This window comes from Kryptolebias marmoratus, linkage group LG4 (genome assembly GCF_001649575.2).
Source record: "Kryptolebias marmoratus isolate JLee-2015 linkage group LG4, ASM164957v2, whole genome shotgun sequence".
In the NCBI taxonomy this organism is placed as follows: domain Eukaryota; kingdom Metazoa; phylum Chordata; class Actinopteri; order Cyprinodontiformes; family Rivulidae; genus Kryptolebias; species Kryptolebias marmoratus.
Genome location: NC_051433.1, coordinates 10,656,044 through 10,680,624, shown reverse-complemented (window position 1 = coordinate 10,680,624; position 24,581 = coordinate 10,656,044). Strand labels below are relative to the sequence as shown.

Genomic DNA, 24,581 nt, shown 5'->3' with positions numbered 1-24,581 from the left:
TTTTATCTTAGCTTGCAGCAAGAATGGCTAATTTGCAATGTTCGTTAGCTAATACTAAGCCTTGTATGTTGCAGTTTACGATGGTCAAAGCGATGGCAGTGGTCAGAGGCCACTCTTCAATAAACAAGTAAAAAGACAGAAATTTGGTTATTGGAGCGTCGTTGTCTGGCTGTCTAGCGGCTGAAAAAATCAGAAACTCAGGGCGAGGACAGCACACCGATGGCAGACGGAGATTAAAGAACCATGTGATACCTCAAGGAAAAATGGGGGGAAAAGGGTTTTTGTTAGTTACAATGTACACAACTCTCACTATAAACAACAAAATACAATTATAAAATATAAAATACAATTGTTGGCACATTTTTGTACATTTAAATTAGTTCAGTAGCTCCTGGAGAGTATCAGAAACAGCTCCAAATGCTGCACAACAACCACAAAAGACCCTGAAACCACCTTCGCAACATCTGTCTCTGACTCACAAAGTGTCACAGATAAAACCACAGGGTGTAACGCCAAGAAGAAACTCTGCAAAAGTTGTTGCACCGGGTGAGAACAGCAGGACAAAACGCACTTAAATGATCTGGAATTGTATCAGTGTGAACTTCAATGTGCAAAGGTCAAGGGAGGATGAGCCATAGATTTTCTGAAAACATTTTCTATGAACAAGGCAGCTAAAGTGGGGATCTTTGGCAACAGTATGCTTGTTTACAGGCAAATATATGTATATATATATATATATATATATATATATATATATATATATATATATATATATATATATATATATTAGAAAACCCTGAGAGAGACCAGTGATCAGGTTTCTCAGGGAAGCCAGTTCGGGAATGATGACGGGTATAACGAAATAGCTTGTAAACAGGTCCTGGACCCGCAATGACCGTTGATGAACGTGCAGCGGGGGCAAACTCACTTTGAATGGGCATCTTTGCAGTGGCTTAATACATGGAGAAAAGCGCAAGTGGGGAATGAACAAACACTTTCATTAAAATTAATACAGATGGGCATGTTAAAATCTCCATCCTCCTTCTGTGGCAATCGAGTGGCTGAATGTCGGAGAAGGCTGAGCAGGTTCANTGGACAGAAAGACTGGGTTTGAAAGGGAGAGGAGGGCAGAACGTGCTCTGATGACCCACTGAACCACGGAGGTGGCAGGAAACTGCCCGGGTGAGCATGATTCATATTTTTGTGTCTATCCCGGTGTGTGATCGTGCACCACGCAAAATTATTACTATCAATATTATTATTTATTTATTTATTTTTCACTTGGCGTGGACCGCCAAAAAGGAGCGCTACACTTCATTCGAAATGGCAATTTTGGTGCTCTAGCGGAGCTGGTTCGCCTGAATCAGCATTTATATGATCCCTCTGCGAGAAATGACCAAGATAATCAGATGGCTCAACGATCAAATGACTCAAAACTCATAAAAAGGAGATTACTGCTGCAGTCGATAAAAAGGAGAAATATTAGTGCTATGATGGGCGAATCCCTATTAATAATGCAGGACATCTAACCATCCCTATGATGTCATTTATATACTCAGTGCCTCATTTGAAACAATTAATGAATGAGAGTCAAATTGAAAGCTTTAAGATTAAACATACTCTCTATATCACTGCCACAAACACGACAGTTTGTCCTCCTGAATGTGTGCAGCCGAATTTGATGTGACAGCCGTCAGCTTTTTTATTTATTTGTTTGTTTGTTTGTTTGTTTGTTTATTTTTGAATATATAATATTGACCCGGAGCAGTGCATGAGTCGTGAGCGAGTGCGTCTTACCCCACGGAGGGCCCGGAGCGGGCATTAGCCAGGGGGAGCTACAGGGGACCTGAGGGCGGCCTGAGAGCTGACAGGTGTGGAAGTGAGCGGAGAGAAGACGGCAGAAGACGGAGAGATGATGGATGGCGGCAGATGAGGAGACGGATTTCCGGGTGGAGGCGGCTGATGCTGGAGGAGGACTTTGAGATGGAGCTGATGACCCTGGCGAGGCGGGATGAGGGACGGCCCCTGCGTTGCTCAGCTGGGGAAGCGGAGGTTTTATGGTCCGCTTTTCACTGATGGTAGCTGGAGAATGGGTTATCTGGCTCGAAGTCTGACTTTTGGAGCGCGCCGACTTTTCGAAAGTTCGGCCGGCGAACGGATGGGGCCGTGATGGAAGTCCTTTTTAACTATAAGCTCGCTGATTGGATGAGCTGGAGGCGCGGTCGGATGCTGATGGGCTGGAGTGGAGGTGCTCGATGCAGCGATTAGATGCAGGTGAGGCTGAAGCAGGTCTTCCAGTCTGAATTTACGCCTAGGCTTCATTAAAAAAAAATGGTGTGAATAAAACGAAGTTAATTATTTTAGTAAATGTGATAAATACTTGTACATTTAACATGGTTTTTTTATGTTGTTATACAAAACTGGAGAATGATAAAAGTTAACTTACCAGTATTTTTTTTTATTTTATTTTAAAGTATTTAGAGCTCCTCCAAAAAATATGTGTACACGAAAGAGCCTCTCTGCTGTTTTACAGTCAAATGGTCTCGATGAAGAAGAGGCGTGCCACCCGAGACCACGTCTCTCGAATGTTGGCCAGTCCAAGTAAACAAAGGTCCCATGTCCATATATGGAAAGGTGCACTCTGGTAATGAAGGGGGCGCTTTTTCCATTACCAGCCGTGTTACGTCACGTGGTATGTCACTCAATTTTGCTGCAGTTTTAAGATATTGTGAACTACAGTCCACTGAAGTGCCTCTGCAGACACTGACTGTCATCTGTGCATTTTGGACTGAAGCCATAACTAGTTTGTACTTGCAAACCTTTTGTTACTGAGGACTTTCACCAAAAATAAAAAAATGTGAGGGTGGGTGCACCATTTTCTATTATACTTGCCTACAGAATTAAAGCAGCCATCTGACGTTCCAATTCATGCAAATGGATCTGATGTTATCCACAGAATGAAAGATCTCAGTTTCATAGCAAAACTCTACTAAATCACATCGAGCATGCTTTTAGTCTTTCTATCCTTGTTATACCCAACTTGGGGACAGTACATATAATATATTAACTCCTTAAATTACTTAAAATCACATGCACATGGTGGATAGAAAGCATTGAACCACAATTCTCGCAGCACCCACGTTTCCTTGAAATGAACAGGCATCATCTTTGACCCATGAGGTGTCCAGCTGTGTAGTTTGACATTCCTACATTACAGTGTTGCAGAGAATAGGACGACTTTTGTCCCTCTCCAGTAGTAGTTGTTCTACAATATATCTGCACCACATGTTCTGCTGTATTAAATCTTGACAAGATTTCCTGCATTAGGCATTTTAGGACGTTTTTAAACAGTATGTATCATGTTTTGGTGTCAAACGTCCTAATTTTGGGGTTAATAACACAAATAAATCACAACTGACCTTTTAGCTGTTTTTTTACTTTAGATAAGTATTTAATTATATTCCTTATTCACAAAGAACTAAATCTGCTTGCCATATATGGAGTGATGTCAGTACTGGAGGACGAGTATGCTCCAGTTGTGCTCGAGCATTGAGCTACAATCTTTCATACAAATATGTCTTTAAGTTTATAACAGTATGGAGATTCTTTTTTTTTTTCTCCAAAAAATAAAGTCTCCTCACAGATCGTACCTGTTGTCAGTACCTGCACCTCAGTCTCCAGCAAAGGGTACGGTGAGCGTAAAGAGAGAAGTAACGGAAACGGAAAATGACCACATTCTAGTCTAGTCATAGAGCCATCCCCTCCCAGCAAGAAGGTTGCAGGATCGCTTCCAGAACTGGGGCCTTTCTGTGTGGAGTTTACATGTTCTCCCTGTGCACACATGGGTTTGCTCTAGGTACTCCAGTTTCCTCCCACAGACCAAAAACATGCATGTTTGTCCCTAGGTGTGAGTGAGAGCATGAATGCTTGTTTGTCTTGCTTGTCTCTATGTGTCCTTGTGATGGACTTACAACCTGTCCAGGGTGTCCCCCGCCTCTCTCAGTGTGACTGCTGGAGATAGGCACCAGCTCCCTGCGACCCGGAAAGGAAATGAATGGATGGATAGTCTACTCATTCCAAACATTCATTGGTTCACTGCTTTTCTATAGCCTGTTGTAAATAATTGTCAATGTTAAATGGTTTAGTCGTCACAGGGTGGGGGTGTGAGGTGGAGGTTCCCAGCAGAAAGGTGGGATACACTCTGGACAGGTCACCAGTCCATCACCGGGCCAACGTAATGACACACAAAACTGATAATCATGCATGCACATTTTCACACACCTAAAATCTTCATCAAATTAACCCAAAGTGATTTTAGACTGGAGGAGGAGCCCCAGAGGAAGACCCAGGACACGCTGGAGGGACTATGTTTCTCGGCTGGCCTGGGAACGCCTTGGGATTCCCCAGAGGAGCTGGCCCAAGTGGCTGGGGAAAGGGAAGTCTGGGTCTCCCTGCTTAGGCTGCTGCCCCCGCGACCCGACCCCGGATAAGAGGAAGAAGATGGATGGATGGATGGATGGATGGATGGATGGATGGATGGATGGGTGGATGGATGGATGGATGGATGGATGATTTTAGACTGTGGTGGGAAACTGCTGTTCCTGGAGAAAACTCACACAAACAGAACATGAAAACTCCTAACAGAAAGGCCCGAGTTGAGATCTCTACCTATAAAGTTTTGCAGTGAGGTGACAGTGCGAACCACCTCTCCACCGCACAGCAGTAACGACTTTTAACAAACCTTGTATTTTACAGTATGAGAATTAGTGGGTCGTGTTACCCAGTTTTCAGTAAACTTGTTTACAAAACCTCATATCTGGCATCATGAAAACCTCAGATCTAACTAAGTTTGTATTTATGTGATGTCATACATGAGAAAGATCCCATTATAAAACATTTGCAGTCTATAAACAAAGTGAGTCATTCTGGAAAACCTTTTTTTTTCAGACACATTCATTGCATGTTAAAGTGCCTATTATTTTTATTAACAACATAAACAAAAAACAGATTTTAGATCCAATTTTGCACATATATCTGCTTGTGCTCCTGAGATACTCTAGGATGTGCGCAGTGTAATGTAGTGTTTCGGCGCCCATATCAGTCTGAAGACCTTTATGTCACGTCTGTATCCGATAATAGTGTCCCAGCAGTACTCTGGGGAAAGAATCCTGCTGGGTTTGTGGAGCCAAAAATATTTGTTTAGATGACTCTCATCATGCCACAGAGCCTCCACATTATTTTCTTTGTCCTCCATGATGCCTTTGTAGCAGGCGTCAGTCAAGGCCTTCACGCTCTTCCAGGTGCCTCCAAACACGGCAGCATGATAGTAAAAATCTCCAGTTTCCATGTACGCCTTGGACTTTGGGTTGCGGTCGTAGGTGAACAGCTTCTTTGGAAGGCGATAATAGTAAGAGTGAAGCAGAGCGACAGAATCTCCCAGAGCCTCGGGGCCAAATCTCCAGGTAAACACCTGATCGACATCAAAACAGAAGACGTGCGTGCAACGGTGGCGAATATCTGACTCTATGGTATCTGATATGATCTTCATTCGCATCATAGAGATGTCCTGCCACCTGGTGTATTTTTCCACTTTGATTACTTTTAGTCTTCGCTGTGGGCCGAGCTCGATGTTTGGCACTTTCTCAGGCGTGTCCGTAAACACATAGTATGACACAGGCAGACCCAACATGAAGTAGTGCTCTGATGACTTCAGGAAGGTCTCAAGGTAGACTTCCATATAGCTTTGGAAACAAGAAAGACATGTGAATTTAGACTTGTTTTGTGTTTAGACATTTAATAAAGCAGTTGTATTCATGTGAAAACAAACCTGCCTACTGCGAACACAGTCAAAGCAACAGAGGATCCTTCTTCTTTGTGCTTCTGGTCGTAATGATGAGGGTCGAACATTCCTTCCCAAATGATGGGAGCTCTCCAAGATGTGCAGGTTTGTACATCATGTCGAGACCTGAAACATAGGGAAGTTTTTAAAAAAAAATTAGAACTCAATATTGACATAGTTGTGTCGCTTTTAGAGCAATCTATACTTTAAAATAAGTCCCTTGATCCTTTCTTTCTCCACTGTTACTGACCATTTTTTATGCTGATATGTCAGCTCTGATCTTTTGAAGAGGGGTGTGGGAATGTTATAAACAATTAATATTTTACCTGTTGTAGATGGATATTTGAACAATGTCAGTCTGGAGAAATCAAATTTATTTTGCTCAGATTGATGACCTTATGACCAGTCAAGACCTTCATTTGAAAACTACTCCAATCTCAAACATTTCATTGGTGTTTATGTAAAGGCTATTTTGTTACTATAGACACAATCATGTGTTAAATGTAAATAACTGTGAAATATAAAATGGATGACAATTTCCTTGAAAAAGTTTAAGCTGTTAGAGAATATAAAAACCCACTGTGTCCGGTAAGTACTGTATAAAACTACAAACTTTTTCTGTGAGGTTAAAAATTGCGGGAAGTTTCACATTCCGTGAAGTATAATCATCAATGTAGTGATTGCATGCAGCCAAAACTTGAGTTTTTATTGCCTTACTGAAGATCAAGGCTGGCATCGACCATGTTATCCAGAATCAGCATTTTTGCACTTTCCAAAGAACACTTGTCCATCTGCAGGAGTCCTATTAAAAAGCTGAGATAAAGAAAAAAGAACATAAAAATGTTTGTGTTTTGATTTGACATACTGTATCTCTCTAACCTTTATGCATATTTACTTTAACACTCACTGCACACTTGGAGCTGAGAAGAAAACAATGCAGAGCACAATCGGAATGCACAGCATGCACTTCAAAATAATCTTTATCCTGCAGAGAAAAAGTTAAGAAAAGTCAGGAAGTTCAGAGGATTTAGATGGTTTGAAGGATAAGGGTTAAATGTTGTGTGTGTGTCAGTTGATTAAATCTCAGGGGGAAAAGTAATAAATAGACTGACTTTAAGCAAAGCAGTGTTGGCTATTTAACATTAAAGAAATATGCTATGTAATTGCAAATGTCAAAGAAATGTGGTATATAATCACAACAAATATACTATTAAGGTAGGCACCATAATTAAGCATTTAAAAGTAAATTGTAGTTAATATTTCTTTGCTGTGTTTTGTTCTAATATATGTTATGTTAAATTAGTTGACTAAACATAATGGAGCAATTGTTTTGAGAAATATATCAAAGAAATAACTTGGGTTTTAATTGTGCAACAAGTACGTGTGTGTCCAAATTGCAAGGCAGCCTGGAGGTGAAGATAAGTCAATTCCAATGGTATCACAAATCAAACCCTGTTTTGACAAGAAGGAGACCTTGAGAGGGACCAGAGGAAAATACACATTTAAAAACTTGCCAAAAGGTTTGGAGAACAATAAAAAGGAAGAGGCCGAAGACAAGGAGGGGATGGATGCTGGCAGCAGAAAGGACTTATGTCATCCAGAAGAAAGGAACCAGTCCTGAGGGAGAAATGAAGGAGGACGACCCTCGGGAGGAGATTTCAACAGGCTATTTTTAGGACACTATATCAGTATTGTATTCTTAAAACAATTACATAAGCCCTGCTGACTGTTACAGGGGACCCGACAGCCGAGGCAGAGGCCCTCCACGGCATTTCACTCTGTTGTCGCAGGACATCAGAGTTAAAGGTAAACCTGCTCTGGACTTTGTCTTCCCTAGCTTTGTACATTTTTATGATTGTAACTCTGTAACTCTTCAGTCATTGTCAGTGTATCCTAAGATGCAGTCAATGATTTTTGGGTTTGTTGATTGCACGAGAGCGAAGATTAAAAATTACTTAAAGCACACAATGATTTCCTGAGAATTTCTGAGTCAATGATTTGTGGCTGAACAAACTTTTCAGCTGTTTTTTAAAGAGTAATTCAGACAAATGATTTCAAGTCAATACTAAGCAATTATTTAACCTTTAAATAATTTAGAGTTGAAACAACATTTTATACTATTAAGGAGGGAAACGTTACTATATCATGAGGCAATTTTTCAAAATGTAAGGCTAAATATTAATTTGGCAAAATAGTAATTGTCGATCATAGCCAGGAGTTGCCAGACGGGAATAATGACAAATTAATATAACTGCTGTTGATATGTTGATACAACAATCCTCTGAACGTACCTGCTGCAGAGAAACAAGCCTGAGAGTAAATTACAAACACTGATATATCATTGCAATGCAAAAATAAATAGCTGTTGATAAAAATATATCCTTTTTGACTTCGTGGAACATGAACATTGTCAGTGATGGCAGATGCAAAATAAAGAACAGGATGGCAGTGAACAAAGAACATCGGTTTACTGTTGGTAAAATTTATTCAACTTCCTGGTTAGATCATTTACAACTTTGAGCAGATAATTTAATGAAGCAATGAAATGCATAAAAAAGGAAAACTGTCTGAAAGTATTAACAATCTTTGGTGGATTGTGAGAAATTTTTAAGAGAGTGATAGTTGCGAGGATAAAATTTATCTGTTCAGAGGATAAATAATAAAAACTGTCATAATGTTAGTTTTTTTTTTCCTAGTAAGTTTAAAGGTTTGACAGCAAAATGCAAATGCTTAAAAACAGCAAACTGCACAGCGGGAAGTGTCGGATCTTCACATCTAACCCTTTGTTGCTTCACACACCACCTGTGAAGCTCTGAACTCCATGCTTGACTGGACCGATGTCCTTCTTCTGCAACTGCTGGTAAAGTACGTGATGGTGAAAAAAAAATGTTTGCTTGATGTCCTGTTACCAGGACATCAAGAATGTTTGACTAAAGGCTGTTTAAGATAAAACAAGTTCTGGCTTGAATGAATAACACAACAAATATGCACATAAACCAATTCAAGTATGTACATCAAAAAAACAGGATGTTGCTCAACAAAAACTAAAACCCAGTGAAAAACATGTTGGTGACAAAGATTTAAAATAAACAATTTCAATTATTTGTGACCGAAAGTACACGACTGACAGATTTCTCCTCTGTTCTTTATTGAAAGCTTAATAAAAGATACTGCACACATTATACAAAACTGGAGAATAATAAAAGGTGACTTACCGGTAATTTTTTTTCATTTTAAAGTATTTAGAGCTCCTCCAAAAAAATATGTGTACACGAAAGAGTCTCTCAATGCCGACTGTTTTACAGTCAAATGGTCTCGATGAAGAAGAGGCGTGCCACCCGAGACCACGTCTCTCAAATGTTGGAGCGTCACTGATTGTCATCTGTGCATTTTGGACTGAAGCCATAACTAGTTTGTACCTGCAAGAAGCCACTGCCATCCCCAGAAGGGGAGTGCTCTGGACCCGAGCTCATCTGAGATGGACTGACGCAAAGTGGAAAATTGTCCTGTGGTCTGACGAGTTCACATCTCAGATTGTTTTTGGAACTCATGGATGTTATGTCTTCTGGGCCAAAGAGGAAAAGGACTGTCTGGATTGTTATCGGTGCAAACTTCAAAAGCCAGGCTCTTTGATGATGTGGAGGCGTGTGTAACTTGAACATTTTGGAAGGCACCATTAATTCTGAAAGGTAAATACAGGTTTTGGAGCAACATGCTGCCATCCAAGTAATGTCTTTTTCAGGGACGTCCCTGCTTTTTTCAGCAAGACAATGCCAAGCTACATTCTGCACGTGTCACACAGTGTTGCCAAGTCTGCTTATTATAAGCGACTCTGGGCTTGTTTTTTTTTTTAAGTTGCTTACAAATCTTGTGAGTCGCGGGTTGTGGTTTTTTGGGCTTGTTTTTGAACGTGAAGTTGCTTATTTATTTGGGCTTGACTCGTTGATTATCTCCCAGCTCCGCACAATAAAGCAAAAGACAAGAGGTAGGTCCCTTCCAAGCCCCTGCTTCCTGTTTATCGCTCCCTCCTTGGCTAGAGGACGGGCGTACACCCAAACAAACACATATATCCGGCCAGCCAGAGAGACCGGAGTAGAATGAGCTCCAGTTAGTGGGGAAAATATGGAAAACAATATAATAAAGAGTAGGAGAAAGAGAGCCCTAAATATATAGATCAGAGCCTAAAAGTATTTTAATGAAATATATTAAGTTATTGAAAGAATTTGTCAAAGAATTTAAGTTATTAAACATATTTATAGTAAAAGTGTTTTGCATAATTTTGCTGTTGTTTATGTGTAATGCCTTAATAAATGTATGTTTATACTGTTTTAAAATGGCCTCGTTTTACACAATGTGGTGGGTTGCCAGTTGGGCTTTTTTGGGCTTGTTTTCATAGAGCTGGTTGCTTGTATCTGTCGTGAGATCTGGCAACACTGGTGTTCCAACAGCATGGCTTGGCAGTAAAAGAGTGCGGGTACTAGCCTGACCTGCCTGCAGTCCAGACCTGTCTCCCATTGAAGATGTGTGACGCATTTTGAAGCACAAAATACGACAACAGAGACCCTGGACTGTTGAGCATCAAGCAAGGATGGGAAAGAATTACACCTACAAAACTTCAACAATTAGTAGTAACACTTATTAAGTGTTAATAGGAAAGGTGATGTAACACAGTAGTAGACACACCCCTGTCCCAGCTTTTTTGTTGCAGGCATCAAATCCAAAAACGCGAAGGGAGGTTTTTTTTTATCTTTAAAAGTTTAAAACAAAAAAGAGTCCGGATTCTTTACAATAGAAAAGGCCAAAAAGCAAATAATAATATAACAGAGAAAAGGGGGTGTTAATCAAAGAAATTAAAATTAACCAAAAAAAGAAAAGAATTTACCTGCATTTTTTCCGTTACAAAATTTAGAGATTTTGCATAAGGCTTTGACTCATTCTTCCAAAGTTCATATTAGGTTTACATTTGTAGAAATAGCATTTATGTACATGCTGTTTAGCAAATAAAGCCCTCTTCTAATGACGCCTTTAGAAACCAACGGACAAACCGCCATCACTGCGCGCACTAGTTTAAACAACAACAACAAAACAAAGAAAGGAGAGGGGGAGTTCCAACCCAGTAACTACCAGAAATTTTACAGCATTCATCGAATAAAACTGTTTCGTTGCTTTTTTTTAGTGTATTGTCTAATTTTGAGCGTCATTCCAGTGAGTCTAAAAACTTTCCGGAGGTGCAGTGAACGCTCCTCGCTCATAACGGTCCGTCGGGGAAGAAAACTCCGTCCGAGTCCGACTCGTCTGATTAATTTACGGGTTTCTGACCTGAAGCGGAGCTTGGGGCTCGGTGCCAGCGATGGCTGACTATTGAGGTCCGCGCTGGACGCTTTGTCGCTGAAATTAGGGCTTCAGTGTGACTTTTATTTGCGACCGAAACTTGTTTCCCAGCAGCAGACCGATGGACCACCAGGCAGAGGTACTGAACTTTTAACTGGAAAGCTAGCTAGCTAAGAGTTCAAAACCTGCTTCTTAAAAGGCAACAAACTGTGATTAATGCGGCATCTACGTTATAAATCAGGGTGTCGGAGCTCTAGTAGTTGTTGTTCTATGTTTTGCAGATCTTGTAAACGTCTGGTGCATCACTGAATGTACATTATATCCCTACAGAACGCACACAGTAGCCTTTAGCTAATGTTTAAAGTCAGCTATTACTCTGTTTTGTTTTGTTGTATGTCTCTGTTCTGTAGCAAACGGTTCCTTTAAGTCCCTTCAGAGCTAAGGAAACCTCATTACGTGATTAAAACCACTTTAAACCCCACTTTTCAGGTAGGATACAGATAAATACATGTCAGACTGCAGCTTCACTGCGTCCATAGGGAGTACTATAATAGCCATGTTTATTATCAGTCTGGTTTAAAATATGTAAACAGGGTCAGCAGTAACCAGGAGCTAAAGATTTCATTCTCCTAACATGATGCCACAGACACTAAACTAATTGTGATGTATTCTGAAGAAGGGCTGGGAAATAAAGAAACAAAAACATGAGTACAACTTCACAGAGGTTTAAAAGAAAAATCACAAGAACTAAAGATCTTTGCTTTTATTTACGCCAAACCTCACGATGAAACGAGAACATGAGAAACCTGTAAAATGTTCCCAGTTCTGATCAGATAAAACCGCAGACTGCACAAGACAAAAAGGGTTCAGAGTGGATGAAATCAAGATAAAGTCCAGATGGGGTTAAAGCTGTTATTATAAAATATGATAAAAAAAAAAAAACCTAGGTAGATTAGGAAGATTACATCCTATTTTAGATACTCGAATTAACAGATGGTGCCTTTATGGACTCATTTTTACTCAAACCTTAATATTAAGTAATATTGCTTCGGTAATATTTCGAGCATAAAAGCAGGAGGTTATCATGTCCCTTGTTGTATGTTGTGACTTTCAGGATTTGGATCAGATCGCCACATGGCTGGGCGAAGAAGGTCTTGCTCCTGACTCTTCTAAGGACGCTCAGCTGTGCTCGCTGTGGCGTACGCTTCTGCGCGCAAACCAGCGGCTGGGCGATGTGACGAAAGACCTGGAGACAAATCGCTCCCAGCACTTTGCGGAAATGGCAGAGGTAAGTCCCGCCTCCCAAGTCGAACCAGGGTGTCGGGGATTGTCACGATGAGCGCGATTGGGTCCGTGTTTGTTTACGGCGCTTTCCGTCCGTCAGGTACGCAAGTCCTTGGAGCAGATCCGGATGTTTACGGAGGAAAAAGATGCCTTGGCTCAGGAGATACAAGACGAGAACAACCAGCTCAGGAAGCAGCTGCGGCACTTTATGTCACTCCAAGGTTGGGAAATTTTACTGGCACATCATTTATAGGTTTAAAAAAATCCCAAGCAATGAAAACATAAACATTCAACAACATCTTCGATGCAAATTTCAATTGCTCTTAAGGAAGAAAGCATCATACATTAAATCACTGCCTTTGTGCAACAATAACCAATAATTCGTATTTTCTCTGGCATTACAGTTACAGATTTTCCCTCCTTTCCTTTTCATTTGTTCTCGTAGATGCTCAGATAAGTGAGGTGGCTAAAATGCTGTACCAGCAGGGTCTCACGGAGCTGATTCACAGCAGCCCCAGTGAGCAGGTGGCCTACCTGTTGGTGGAGAGGGCTTCCTTACTCGAGACAAACGAGGATCCTTACAAGCTGAGGGCTGACGGAAACACAGGAAGCTGTACGGGGATCCAAGCGCTGAGCGTCACTTCATCCCAGGTTAGAGGATAAACAGCTTACGTGTTGTTGTTTTTTTTGTATCAGTACGCTATTTTCATTTAACCAATAATTGTGAGGAAGATTGGTCTAATTTCCAAAACTCCTTTATAGTCTCTAGCTCCAAATGAAAACATAAAATGTTGCGGTGTATTTTAAACATTATGTTGTAAGACAAACCTATAAGGTGGATGATATCAAAATTCACTTAATATATAATTACGGGACGTTTGTAACCATTTGTGTTTCAAGTTTCACTCTTTGAGAACCATCACAATATAATGTAGGTAGAAATAAATCCTCTGCAATCAGTTTGTTGTTGTTGGTAGTGTTTTTTTTTCTTGTAGACCTCAGCTTTAAGCCGCATTTTTATTATTTGTACTTTCACAGTCTTCCCACAAGAGGACACCGCGACATTTGCAGAGTTCGTGGAAGAGATTATTTGGACTCCACAAGGTTTCACGTAACAAACATGCCTTTACTGCTGTATGTACGCCTGCACACACGTATGTATGTACACATAGATGCATATATGTATGCATGGATGAAGTATTCGATAGCCGTGCATCCACTAAATACAGATAAACACTAACAAAGCAGCAAAACTGCCCCAAGTCAGCTCAAATGTGTGTTTATGTTTTGCATAAAATTGGCGAATGTGTGACTAATATCCTGCATGTTATATTTTTAAAACTCATTTTCATTAACTAAATCTTTATCCTTTGTTCCAGTGATGTAACTGTCCGTTACCAGCACAATATAGGAAACTTTGCATGGTAGAAGAATTTCAGGTCACTGCTCGGCTGATGCATCTTGTTCCAGCGCATTTCTTGAGGTGTCCTTTTAGTTCTTGCATGTTATTTTCAACCACGAGCGTATTCCTAAAGCTCGTCTGTCGGTTTGATATTGACCGTTTGGAAAAATGTTGCGTCCACCACTTTTTTAGTCCGACGCCGAACCTTTAGCTGGCCGGGCATGCGGTTTGGAGAAGGAGTGTTCTCGCCTGGAGCGGGACGTGGAGGAGGGTTCCCGCAGACTGGCCATGGCCCACAATGAGATCCGACATTTGACTGATGAGCTGGAGTCGGCTCATTTGACCCAAAGAGCGTACGGTAGGAGATTTGAATCAGAGCCCGTCATTCTTTGTTTGGATGGTGTTTTAGCATCATGTGAGACCCAGAAAAAGCTGAATTGAAACAAATGGTTTTTCGAAGCTCCTGTAGAAAAGAACAAAAATCCATCAGCAGCTATTCAAAACAACTTTGTAAATGTTGTTTTGTCTGTGTTTCAGAGCCAGAGTTGCTGTCTGCACAGCAGGAAGTGGAGCAACTCGGACAGGAAGTGGAAAAACTGAAAAAATGTGGTGAGCGGGGTTTTGTAATCAGTTTGAGTTGCTATTAATCATAAGCTGCATGAAGACAATTCTAAAGCTAAGAACATGTATGACAGCTCCCGTCACGTCTAGTGGAAGCATGTTGGTTAGATTTCTTGAATAATAAAAATAAAAATCTGTTGATTAAAACACACCAAAACACATGGAAATCAATTATCGTTGTGATGTGATCGTAAGTACACGTGCATTTATGATCTGATAAGTCAGTGAGTAAATAATTAGCCTTTTTTTTTTTAAAGAAATGGCGGAGCTGCGAAAGGCCAAAGAGCTGAACGACCGTCTGAACCTGGAGATCCTGGCTTTGAGGGACAGAGTCCGCTCCCTCAACACAGAGAAGAAGTCTCTGCAGCAGACAGTAAGTAACACCTGCAGAACCAGAACATCATAGTGGGAAATCATTAGATGGACTAGTTTCGTCTTTCACAATTTCGCATTAAGCACTCTTGTTTTAAATACTCTTATCTCCAGAGTTAGAAAGAAAACAAAAATCCTTATAATAATTGCACATATGAACAAGAACAATCAGACATTTCAGGCTGCATCATTTCAGCCTGTAGGCCAATAATAAAAGCAACTTTAAATTGACTGTTTTGTGATGCTTGCCCACAAAAACAGGAAAATGGATGTGGTGTTTGAAAAACCACAGCTCAAAGAACAATGTAGTTTTTACTGTCATCACACACTGCAAATGATTTGTCTCAGTAAAGAAAGAATAAAAATGTTAGAATGCAGTGTAAAGGCCGTGTAAGGTTAGTTTTATACTGATTGCACAAATGTATCTTTATGGTACAGATAGAGAAAACTTTAGAGACAGAAGGATTTCTCATGTTGATAGTAAATATATTTCCAAGTTCCATTTAGGGACTTTAACAGCTCCTGTTGAGTTATTTTTTTATTGTGTGAGTGTGTCTCTGTGTGTGCAGGTTCTACTGCGGGGAGGGGGAGGCGAGTGCATGGAGCTTCTTTTTTTTTTTTTTTTGTAAAGAAACATTTGTGTTAAATCAGGTTTCAGTGATCGCTGCCAAATACTAAAAGTTCACAACTCTCCGGCTGGCATTGAAACATCCTTTTTTTTTTTTTTTACATTTTATTTAATCTACAATTACAGCGTGTGATTTCATTGCATTTGAGGGAAAAGAAAGGAACACTACAAAGACAACAAAGGTAGAATGGGGGAAAAAAAAATACTGTTTTGTTGTATAAACTGTATAAAATGAGAATGAATTTTTGACTTTTGAGTCTACGTTAAGCTGCAAAATCTGTTGGTGGCTTTCACTTTTAGTTGCCCAACAAGAATTTAATCAACAGCAGTTGCGGTTACGGTTTTATCTTTTAATAATTTATTGCGGATGTTTTCGTTTGCGGGCAAACTTTCCGTACACACCCTCATTCTGTCACATGAAGATTTGTGTGACACTGAACTCTGTTTTTTGGGGTTTAGGTCAATTTATTGAAAATAAATAAATATCTTCTTTGATATTTCTTCCTATTATTTTGTTTCTTAAAAAGTTTGTTGTGTTAAGTTGTGAAAGTGAGATGTGTTTGTTTGTCTCAGGTGGTCTCCCTGCAGGAGGAGATGGACAGACTGAGAGACGCTGTCCAGGGGCGGCAGGACGTCCTGAGTGGGACGGTTCAGGTCCACAAGGACAAAGACAAAAATCTAGTGAGTCTGTTCAGTCATGAAAAGTAAAAGTTATTGTAGTTTTCATGTTTAGGAGCTGCAGAACAGAATGTTCTAAGTGACGTATTGATTGAAAATTTCCCATTATTTCACGTCCAACACCTGTTCACACCTATTAAAGGCATCTGACCTAAAATAAAATATTCTAGCTGTATGCATGGAAATATTTTAACTTGTAGTAAAAGACAACACAAAAAGACAAACGCGATCAGGGACAGAAGACCTGAGTGCTGTATGAGTGTGTGTGTGTGTGTGTGGTTGGGTGAAAAAGGTCATGGATTGTGTTGTAGAGCGTTTTGAGCCGCCTGGTTGGCTAGAAAGGTGCTATATAAACACCCAGGTAGTGTTTTTTTTACTTCTAGTTAGAAGGTTTGCGGTTCAGTCCCCATTTTTGTGACCTGCTGAAATGTCCTTGTGTCAGGGCGTGGAACCACCACTTCCCCTCGTCTGTTTGATAACTTCAGACAGCCTGCAGAGTACCAGTCTAGTTTATTTTTAAATGGGGCTTTTAACTGCAGTTGTGATAAAAATGTACAAAATTTCCCAACCACAGAATCTCCATAGCAGAGATTATAATTCTAAATGTGTCATCAGCGGAATAAAAAGCGAACAACACCTTATTATTCGTACTGAGCCTTGAAATTCTTCCCCCCCCCTCCCACACACACACACACTCACACACACCTTGGTTGCTGCAGCTGGTTGTGTAAATTGTTGGGAGTGGCTCGGAGCTACTTTGTGTTTGTCCTATTTGGAGAGACAACAGTATTTGCAGAGTTCTTGTTTCAAGCAGCACCCTTTAGTACATATAATAATTATTTCTTTGAAGAGCAAATATAATTAGTATCTGTTCTGTGTTTTTGCAGGTGGAACATCTGCAAATGAAGACAGAGCAGCTGGAACCAGCTGTGCAGAAGCGGAACCAGAAACTCCTCACTCCACAAGATGAAGCTAACCAGGCTGCCGAATGTGACGTAATGCACTTGATGCAAATATCTGAGCGTCTGAGCTAAAATCAGCCTCTTCCTTTCTAAGAATCAGTACACAGCAGAGACCGATTGAAATGCCTGCCCTCACTTATTTTCCTCTATTGACCGAGAAGGCCGAGCCGACACAAAGCAGCAAAATTTGCATAAATTTACAAAAGAAAATAGCTCCCCTGACAAAGCACCTCATAAACAAGGAGGGACCTGTAGGTAAATTTATTTAGAGAAAAAGAACAGCAAATTTGTGATCCTAGAAGCTGAATGTAACGTCATGTCCAAACAAAAAGATCTTATCTTTATTCTTCTTAGAGGAGCATGTTTTGAGCAAACATTTGGTCAGTGCAAGAGAAAGAACATCTTTGATTGAACACTTTTATTGTAGGATTTAAGGGGACTTCTCCAGATGTCCTCAAATATTAGTTTTAAATACTGAAGGAGAAGATTATAAACCTGAAAATAAGACTCCAGATTTCAGTGTGTGACTCTGAAATGTAAAAAAGGCCATTTTGTGTCCTTGTTGATGTTGAACTGAAAACATTCCAAAATATAAAAGTTCTCACGTGCATTTTTATTTTTTCCAAAACGAGTGCTTTTCACTCGAGACTGACAAAAACCGTGAGAACCATGAATTTTTAATCGAAACGCAACGCACCAAAGCTACCGAGAACCCACTGAAAAACTATAATCAGAACTTTCTGATAGATCTGGAAACCTATCTGATAATCACATGCACTGTTTATTTCTGAGCAGAAGGCGTCAAACCATCTGCTGAATTTTCAGGTACGTCGTCTGCAGCTTGTGGGAAATTACCACAGTGACCTGAATAACCTCATCGCTAAAATCTGCACCAAAGAACAACACAAGCAGAAGCAAAAGTAAGAACATCTGCAGTGTTTTTTTTGTTTTTTTTTAACTTTCTCCTCGCCTGACTGGTTGTGCGTGTTACCTTTCATTCTCCGGGAAGATGCACTAAAAGTAAAATCTTGTGCTTTTTCTTTAGGCAACAAAAGGCGGATTCACAGCCCAGTAAGAACAGCCACCTTCAAATGGAAATCTCCTTCATGACAAAGGAGCTTCAAACACAGCTGTGCAGAGAAAACACAGTTGTTAAGGTAATGGATCACAGACCGTCTGAGCTGCGTAAGGAAATATGATCAAACTTGAACGGGTTTATCGAAGATCAGAACCTTTTGGCATCTGCTTGTTCCGTCAAAATAAAGGAAATCTTCTGGATCTGGCAGCTTGTGTCAAAATACTGACAATTATTTTCTTCCTGCTATTCTTATGTTGGAAAGCAGGAGTGTCCTGACTGTAAGGAATCGAGGAAGACTCTGTTGTCTGCTCAGAACGAGTGCGAGACTTTAAAGAATGAGATCTGTGAAACTCTGAAACGTCTCGACAGCGAGCGAAGGTATCGACCCCACGTGATTACGGACAAACTCCAAAGGCAACAACAACAGAGGCTGTCTTAATTTGCTCGTTCGTTTGAGCCTTCATTTAACAAACCTAAGCAGAATGAAGATAATTGTCAATGTCTTGATTGACATTCAGGAAATTCAAACAGCATGCTCAAAAAAGTTTGGAGAGAGAAAAAGAAATGAAACTTTAGTGAATGAACAAGAAAATTAATTACTGATTCCTTGGGAGAAAGAAATGCTACCATGAACAACAACAAAAGTACACGTGTTTGGAAAACTGGCACTCTATAAAAAGTCGTTTGGTACATCTAGAAACAATAAGCCCACATTTAATTTCCTTACCAAAAGTCTGCCGCACAATTTGTAATAAATGAGCGTTTTGTTGCCAACAATTATGAGTCGTTTGTTTATGTTCGGACGTTGACGAGAACACGTCGAACTGTAAAAAAACGGCGACTGAAAGCTGCAAGGGCGAGAGTCGATGGAAGTGGAGTCATTCTCGGGGCAGGAAATGGAGCGGTGGGGAGCGTTAAAGAGAAAGTTGGCGCTAAGGTCATGTTCTAATGAGCAGAGATATCCTGGACTCTAACGGGAGAATTTTCGTAACAGTTGTAAACACAGACGAGGACTATTTGTTGTTTTTTAACGCAGTTTTTATGACAACCCCGATGAGTTAAATTAACCTCCAAACAATCATTTAAGGACGTACTGATTGTTAGAAGCATTAAAACAAATCAAAACCATTGAAAAAATCACATATTTTGAGAGCTCTCATCGCTTTAAAGCGAATGGTGACTCACAAGGAGGAGAAGCATCTGATAAGAGCTTGTTGTTGAGCAAATAAAATCTTGTTTTCAGCAGAAACATGACACGAATTCCTGCTGAGAAACAACAAGTTTCCAAATGATCGAAAACTGCTTCAACTTTTTTAAAGTGTGCTAGCATCAAAACTAGATTTGACTTCAGTATCTAAAAAATGCAGCAAGTCAAATAATTAGCAAGTCACAGATTTTATTAACTTTCTCCAGTTTAAAATATCTCTCCAACTCTTTGTGTTACATTTAATCTTCTCAAACAGTAAAATAATGAACGTATTTTCTTTAGAGTTGAATTTAGTTCTTCATTATGTTGCTGTCATACGTTGGAAAATATCATATAGTGCGAAGTAAAAGATTCAGCTTTCTCACACTACAACAAAAGTAAGCAAATGAGTAATAAATTAATGATTTGTTTTAATTTGTTTGCAGCAAATACCACAACAGGAAGGAAAAGCATAAAGAGCAACTGTGTCAGGCCAGACAGAAAATAGACTATGAAACCATGCGATGCGACGAGAAGACAAAAGCTCTTCAGAGAGAGCTGTCTCTGTGCTCTCACTCGTTAGCAAAGGTGAATCTACAGCTTTGTTTTTCTACGGGTAAAAGAAACTCTGACAAGGTTTGAGGGAATTATAAATGCCCTTTCTAATCAGCACAATTTAAAGCAGTTTCCTTTCTTTAATTTGTTGCCACATTCTGACAACCTTCATGTAATTACATGTATATGTCTTCTTTTGCCTAATCTAGCCTCAGGTTTCACAGAAACAGTAAAAGCCCATTTTTGAAAGTGTTTGTGTTTAATAATTGAACAGTTTGTAACAGCAGGTCGACTCTATAGGTCATATAACTTACAGGTAGAAGTTTAAATGCACAAGAAGGTTTAAAAACGACTGGGAATGATAAACGAGGAATTCAGTTTTTTTTTTTTTTTTATTATTTCAGGAGAGAGAGGTAATTGTATCTATGACTGTGGAAAATGAGAAACTGCTCTCTGAAAGGAGAAATCTGTTACAACGGCTCAACGAGGAAGAGCACAACAGCTTCCTGTTGTAAACAAAGAAGAGCACAACAGCTTCCTGTTGTAAACAAAGAAGAGCACAACAGCTTCCTGTTGTGCTCTTCAACAGGAACTGAAAAGAGACAGAAAACAGAAGACAGAGACAGAAAACAGGAACTGAAAGAGACAGCAACCTCACAGCGTCTTTGTCCAAGTGCAGGTACAGACCTGCATGCTGAAAGAGCCAGTTCAAGTGTTTTGTTTGAAGGAAGTGCCAAGTATTCTCTTCGGTAATACATCAGAAGGGAGATGGTATGCTACGAATGACTGAAATCTATTTTGTTTACTTTACATTCAGATACGATAAGACAAAACTGCCATTTATCATTCAGGAAAACAGCTACGAGACTGGAAGCAGCACAAATGAGTCACGTGCCTTTCTGCTGCTTTATCCCTCAAACCAGTTTGTGTTCATTGCTGTCGTCTCAAGGGTGGATTGTTTGGAGATGGAAAACAAGAAACTGGAAAACAGAATACTGCTCATGTCCAACCAGAACGCCGTCCTGGAACGCAGCCTGCAGAATGTTCAGTCTCTGCGCTTTGCCGAGGTACTGTTCACGGTGCACGGGGCCTGGAGTCTGTTCCTGCAGCAGTCCAGGCGAGAGGCACCCTGAGCAGGGCGCCAGTCCATCACGGAGACACACAAGTCCAATAACCACACACACACACTTGCACACCTAAAGTCAAATTACAATCTCCAATTAACCTAACGTATGATTTTGGAGCAAACTCACGCATCAGTCGACCTTTGAGGTGACTGTGATGCAGCCCTCGGTAAAGAATTTGAGAATTAGATTTTAAGGGAGAGCTGTTTCCCTCAAATTATTTTCAAAACATCATATTTGATATCATGAAAAGCTCAAATCCCTCCAGATTTCAAACAGATGTCTCTATGTTACGTTTTACAGAAAAACGGTCCTATTGTTAAACATTTCCACTCTCTAAACATAGGAAGGCATTCTGAGGAAATATTCAGGACCCATTTCAGAAACATGTTTTGTAAATCTATCATTTCTTTTATTGGTTTTAAATCATCAGTATCAGAATATAAAATTGTCATTGCTCGTCCAGTGCATCAGTTGGCTGTTAATATTTGCTCTTTATGTAATAACAGACAAAGCTAATATTTGCTGAGATATTTGACATTTGACCACATTTTTAAAAAACCTGTCCTCCCCACACTGTTGTTTGTGAAGCCACTCACAGTCATCGCTTCCAAAAGATGTTCAGCAGTTTGATGGCAAAAAACAAATGATTAATCTAATCATTGTTTGATTTTTGTTTTACCAGGAGCTACAGAAAAGCTCAAACCAGCAGCAGTTTCCTTCTGTCTCAGCCCGACCGTCATGGTAAGTTTAAAGTTTGAAATGCATTTGTTTGAGTAAAGAAACAGAAAAAAATCCACCCGCATCATTAAATGTTTCTTTCGTCTCTCCCTCAGGGTGATATCCTCTGAGATTCTGGGCTTGCTGAACAGCACACAAAGCAGCGACACCCAGCCGACAGATCCGAGTTCTTCTCCTTCTTGTACTTTGAGTCGAACAGCAGAGCTCGGCTACCTGAACCTGACGTCCTCTCAGAGCCTCTCAGACCACTTAGATACTCCGTTTACCCTGGTTAACTCAAATATGACTGCCTGAGCTTTTATAGGATTGTTCTAAATTATTTCATTTGTACGTTCAGTTGATAAATAATAATTTAACTGTGTAAACAATAACGATAACTTCATCTGTGATCATATTGGCTGGACTTTATTCATCATGGTCAAAAAGTAACTGAGGAAAACTACGACTTTTGCTCATCAGTTATGTAAACAAATCTTTGAAATGTATAAGTGGTTGCAAAAAACCTATTTTGTAAAAAAAAAAAGATGAACAAAATCGGTTGTTTTCTACTTGAAAGTTTTTTAAATGCAAGATCTTTTAAGCATAATTAAGAGAAGATTGTGTTTTTGTTTTCTGTTTTTATTTCTCTTTGGCATGAGTCACACACATGTTGATTTCATGTCACGTCTTTCAGACAGAAGAGCAGTCAAGGCAGGTGGAAACATGTAACCACTCCAAATTACAGCTGAAAGAACGCCACAAGCATGTTTTCAAAGGTTGCCACCAGAGAACTCAGTACTGCCCTGAATACATTATCTGAAAGGTTTCAGTGCCAAAAAATGTCTTCAAATCTGCTCCTAAAATCCACATCAAACTCATAAAGTTCACTTTAAATTATAGTACATGTTTAAAACACAAATGTTTGAATCACAAATGCACATAAAATGTTTGCATTTAAAGGTTGCACAGTGAAATCGCCTGCTTTTCATTGCACAGTCTGGAATTTGTCACATTTAGCAGATTCACTCGCTTTAAATGACTATTTAGGTCTGTTTTCTGCAGAAACGGACAAGTTATGTTTGCATCATTCAAGACCACTGAAAACACACTTCAGCCCAAAAATACACACAATAATGTGTTTGGAAAATATACAGTGAATGTTAAAAAACAAACAAAAAAAACACATTCAGACATTGTGCTCTTCTGCAGCCAGAGCATCTTTTAATTGTAAAACACACGCACACACACACACACAAAAAAAACAATAAAAAATGTGTTTTTCTGAGATTTCCAGATCACGTCTTCCAAAATTTCTAGATGAGTTACTTAAAGTTTTAGCTTGAAAGAACAGAAGAGACATAATTTTCTGCTTTCAGCTGCAGTCTCTCTTATTCCAACTTCAAAGTAAGAACAATAAAAGTGTGAAGATTTAAAAGAGAACGAAAAATTAAAAAAAAAAGATTTTTAATGAAGCAAACAAAGAATCCAATCAGTTAATGAGCTGCCTCAGTGGAACACCAAGTTATGAAACAAAAAGGTTTTGCCTCTGGTAAATTAATACCACAATAAGGTTAAAATGATTCATTTTATATAGTTCTATTATTAATTTTTAACAATGGCAGCTCTGTGCCAGTTTAGCCATAAACAAGCTTGTGATCTGTTCAGCAGAGGTTTTTAAATCCTAGTTTAGTTCATGTTAGTTATCAGTTTATTACATCTTAGTTTGGTTTTCTTCAGTTTATTTTAACATGACTTGTTTTAGATTAGTTTAGCTTTTTTTATCTTAGTTTCTTAGCTTAGCTTTTCCTCTGTTTATTTTACTTCTGCTCATTTATTGTATTAGGTTTCTCTGATGTAGAGAATTTTGAACTGCCTTGTTGCTGAAAAGTGCTATGGAAATAAATTTGACTTGATCAGTTAAATTTAGTTAACATAGATACCTTCAAACAAGCGTCTCACTCCCTAAAACTCCTGAAGCTTAAGATCAAATAAAGTATATGTTGTATTTCTTCTTATGAATTGTGACAAAAGATTCATGAAGCATGTAAAAAAATTCATCCACCCATAATCAAACAGAATAAATAAGTTTGTACATTTCTCTGCCTGTGATCCTGAGATACTCTAGGATGTGCGCAGTGTATCGTAATGTTTTGGTGCCCATATCAGTCTGAAGACCTTTATGTCACGTCTGTATCCGATCCTGGTGTCCCAGCAGTACTCTGGGGAAAGAATCCTGCTGGGTTTGTGGAGCCAAAAATATTTGTTTAGATGACTCTCATCATGCCACAGAGCCTCCACATTATTTTCTTTGTCCTCCATGATGCCTTTGTAGCAGGCGTCAGTCAAGGCCTTCACGCTCTTCCAGGTGCCTCCAAACACGGCAGCATGATAGTAAAAATCTCCAGTTTCCATGTACGCCTTGGACTTTGGGTTGTGGTCGTAGGTGAACAGCTTCTTTGGAAGGCGATAATAGTAAGAGTGAAGCAGAGCGACAGAATCTCCCAGAGCCTCGGGGCCAAATCTCCAGGTAAACACCTGATCGACATCAAAACAGAAGACGTGCGTGCAACGGTGGCGAATATCTGACTCTATGGTATCTGATATGATCTTCATTCGCATCATAGAGATGTCCTGCCACCTGGTGTATTTTTCCACTTTGATTACTTTTAGTCTTCGCTGTGGGCCGAGCTCGATGTTTGGCACTTTCTCAGGCGTGTCCGTAAACACATAGTATGACACAGGCAGACCCAACATGAAGTAGTGCTCTGATGACTTCAGGAAGGTCTCAAGGTAGACTTCCA

General features: G+C 39.7%; 3 protein-coding genes and 1 long non-coding RNA gene across 10 annotated transcripts in view; 2 read left to right on the top strand and 2 right to left on the bottom strand.

The window, feature by feature from the left end:
- LOC108231617 (alpha-1,3-galactosyltransferase 2) overlaps positions 1 to 9,504 on the bottom strand; it is a 12,425-nt gene extending 2,921 nt beyond the window's left edge. The window contains exons 1-5 of one of the 3 annotated variants that reach the window (XR_005233071.1): positions 9,055 to 9,504; positions 6,747 to 6,824; positions 6,557 to 6,652; positions 5,828 to 5,965; positions 4,742 to 5,741 (exon numbers count right to left, since the gene is read on the bottom strand). Coding sequence is in view for 2 of the 3 variants with exons in the window: in XM_017408750.3 (XP_017264239.2) it covers positions 5,057 to 5,741; positions 5,828 to 5,965; positions 6,557 to 6,652; positions 6,747 to 6,824; positions 9,055 to 9,278 (1,221 nt within the window). In the remaining variant the exon portion in view is untranslated. Of the gene's footprint in view, positions 1 to 4,587; positions 5,742 to 5,827; positions 5,966 to 6,556; positions 6,653 to 6,746; positions 6,825 to 9,054 lie in introns of those variants that run through there. The other 2 variants (XM_017408750.3, XM_025004271.2) reach the window with 2 other exon arrangements.
- Positions 751 to 2,885, top strand: LOC119616959. Its single transcript, XR_005233072.1, has 2 exons — positions 751 to 2,274; positions 2,534 to 2,885. It is a non-coding gene; the product is annotated as an uncharacterized LOC119616959 (long non-coding RNA).
- Positions 9,505 to 10,908: 1,404 nt separating the features above from the next.
- Positions 10,909 to 22,886, top strand: si:dkey-264d12.5 (coiled-coil domain-containing protein 30). Of its 5 annotated transcripts, XM_025004287.2 has the most exons (19): positions 10,913 to 11,309; positions 12,285 to 12,458; positions 12,555 to 12,675; positions 12,900 to 13,105; positions 13,493 to 13,588; positions 14,049 to 14,214; positions 14,394 to 14,465; positions 14,735 to 14,850; positions 16,051 to 16,158; positions 17,043 to 17,150; positions 17,943 to 18,037; positions 18,163 to 18,274; positions 18,461 to 18,573; positions 19,828 to 19,969; positions 20,341 to 20,444; positions 20,580 to 20,615; positions 20,886 to 21,003; positions 21,746 to 21,804; positions 21,897 to 22,886. In XM_025004287.2, exons 1-19 carry the CDS (start codon positions 11,292 to 11,294, stop codon positions 22,093 to 22,095), a joined length of 2,163 nt encoding a protein of 720 aa, XP_024860055.1. In that variant the 5' UTR covers positions 10,913 to 11,291; the 3' UTR covers positions 22,096 to 22,886. The 5 variants fall into 5 exon arrangements, 3 of the variants coding, with proteins under 3 accessions (XP_037831136.1, XP_024860055.1, XP_017264236.1); XM_017408747.3 differs by lacking the exons at positions 20,341 to 20,444; positions 20,580 to 20,615 and having other exon boundaries at positions 21,897 to 22,061; XR_001808415.3 differs by lacking the exons at positions 20,341 to 20,444; positions 20,580 to 20,615 and having other exon boundaries at positions 10,909 to 11,309; positions 20,886 to 21,804; positions 21,897 to 21,986.
- LOC108231546 (N-acetyllactosaminide alpha-1,3-galactosyltransferase) lies at positions 22,669 to 24,579 on the bottom strand (the record flags this gene model as incomplete). The annotated part of the gene is made up of 1 exon (XM_017408633.3): positions 22,669 to 24,579. A coding segment is annotated over one exon (678 nt), but the record flags the coding sequence as incomplete, so codon positions are not given.
- Between the last annotated feature and the right edge of the window lie 2 nt (positions 24,580 to 24,581).

Coding starts and splice junctions, on each gene's coding strand:
- si:dkey-264d12.5 (XM_025004287.2), top strand. Junction 13,589..14,048: donor ACAAACATGCCTTTACTGCT/GTATGTACGCCT, acceptor CCACTTTTTTAG/TCCGACGCCGAACCTTTAGC. Junction 21,805..21,896: donor GTCTCAGCCCGACCGTCATG/GTAAGTTTAAAG, acceptor TCTCTCCCTCAG/GGTGATATCCTCTGAGATTC.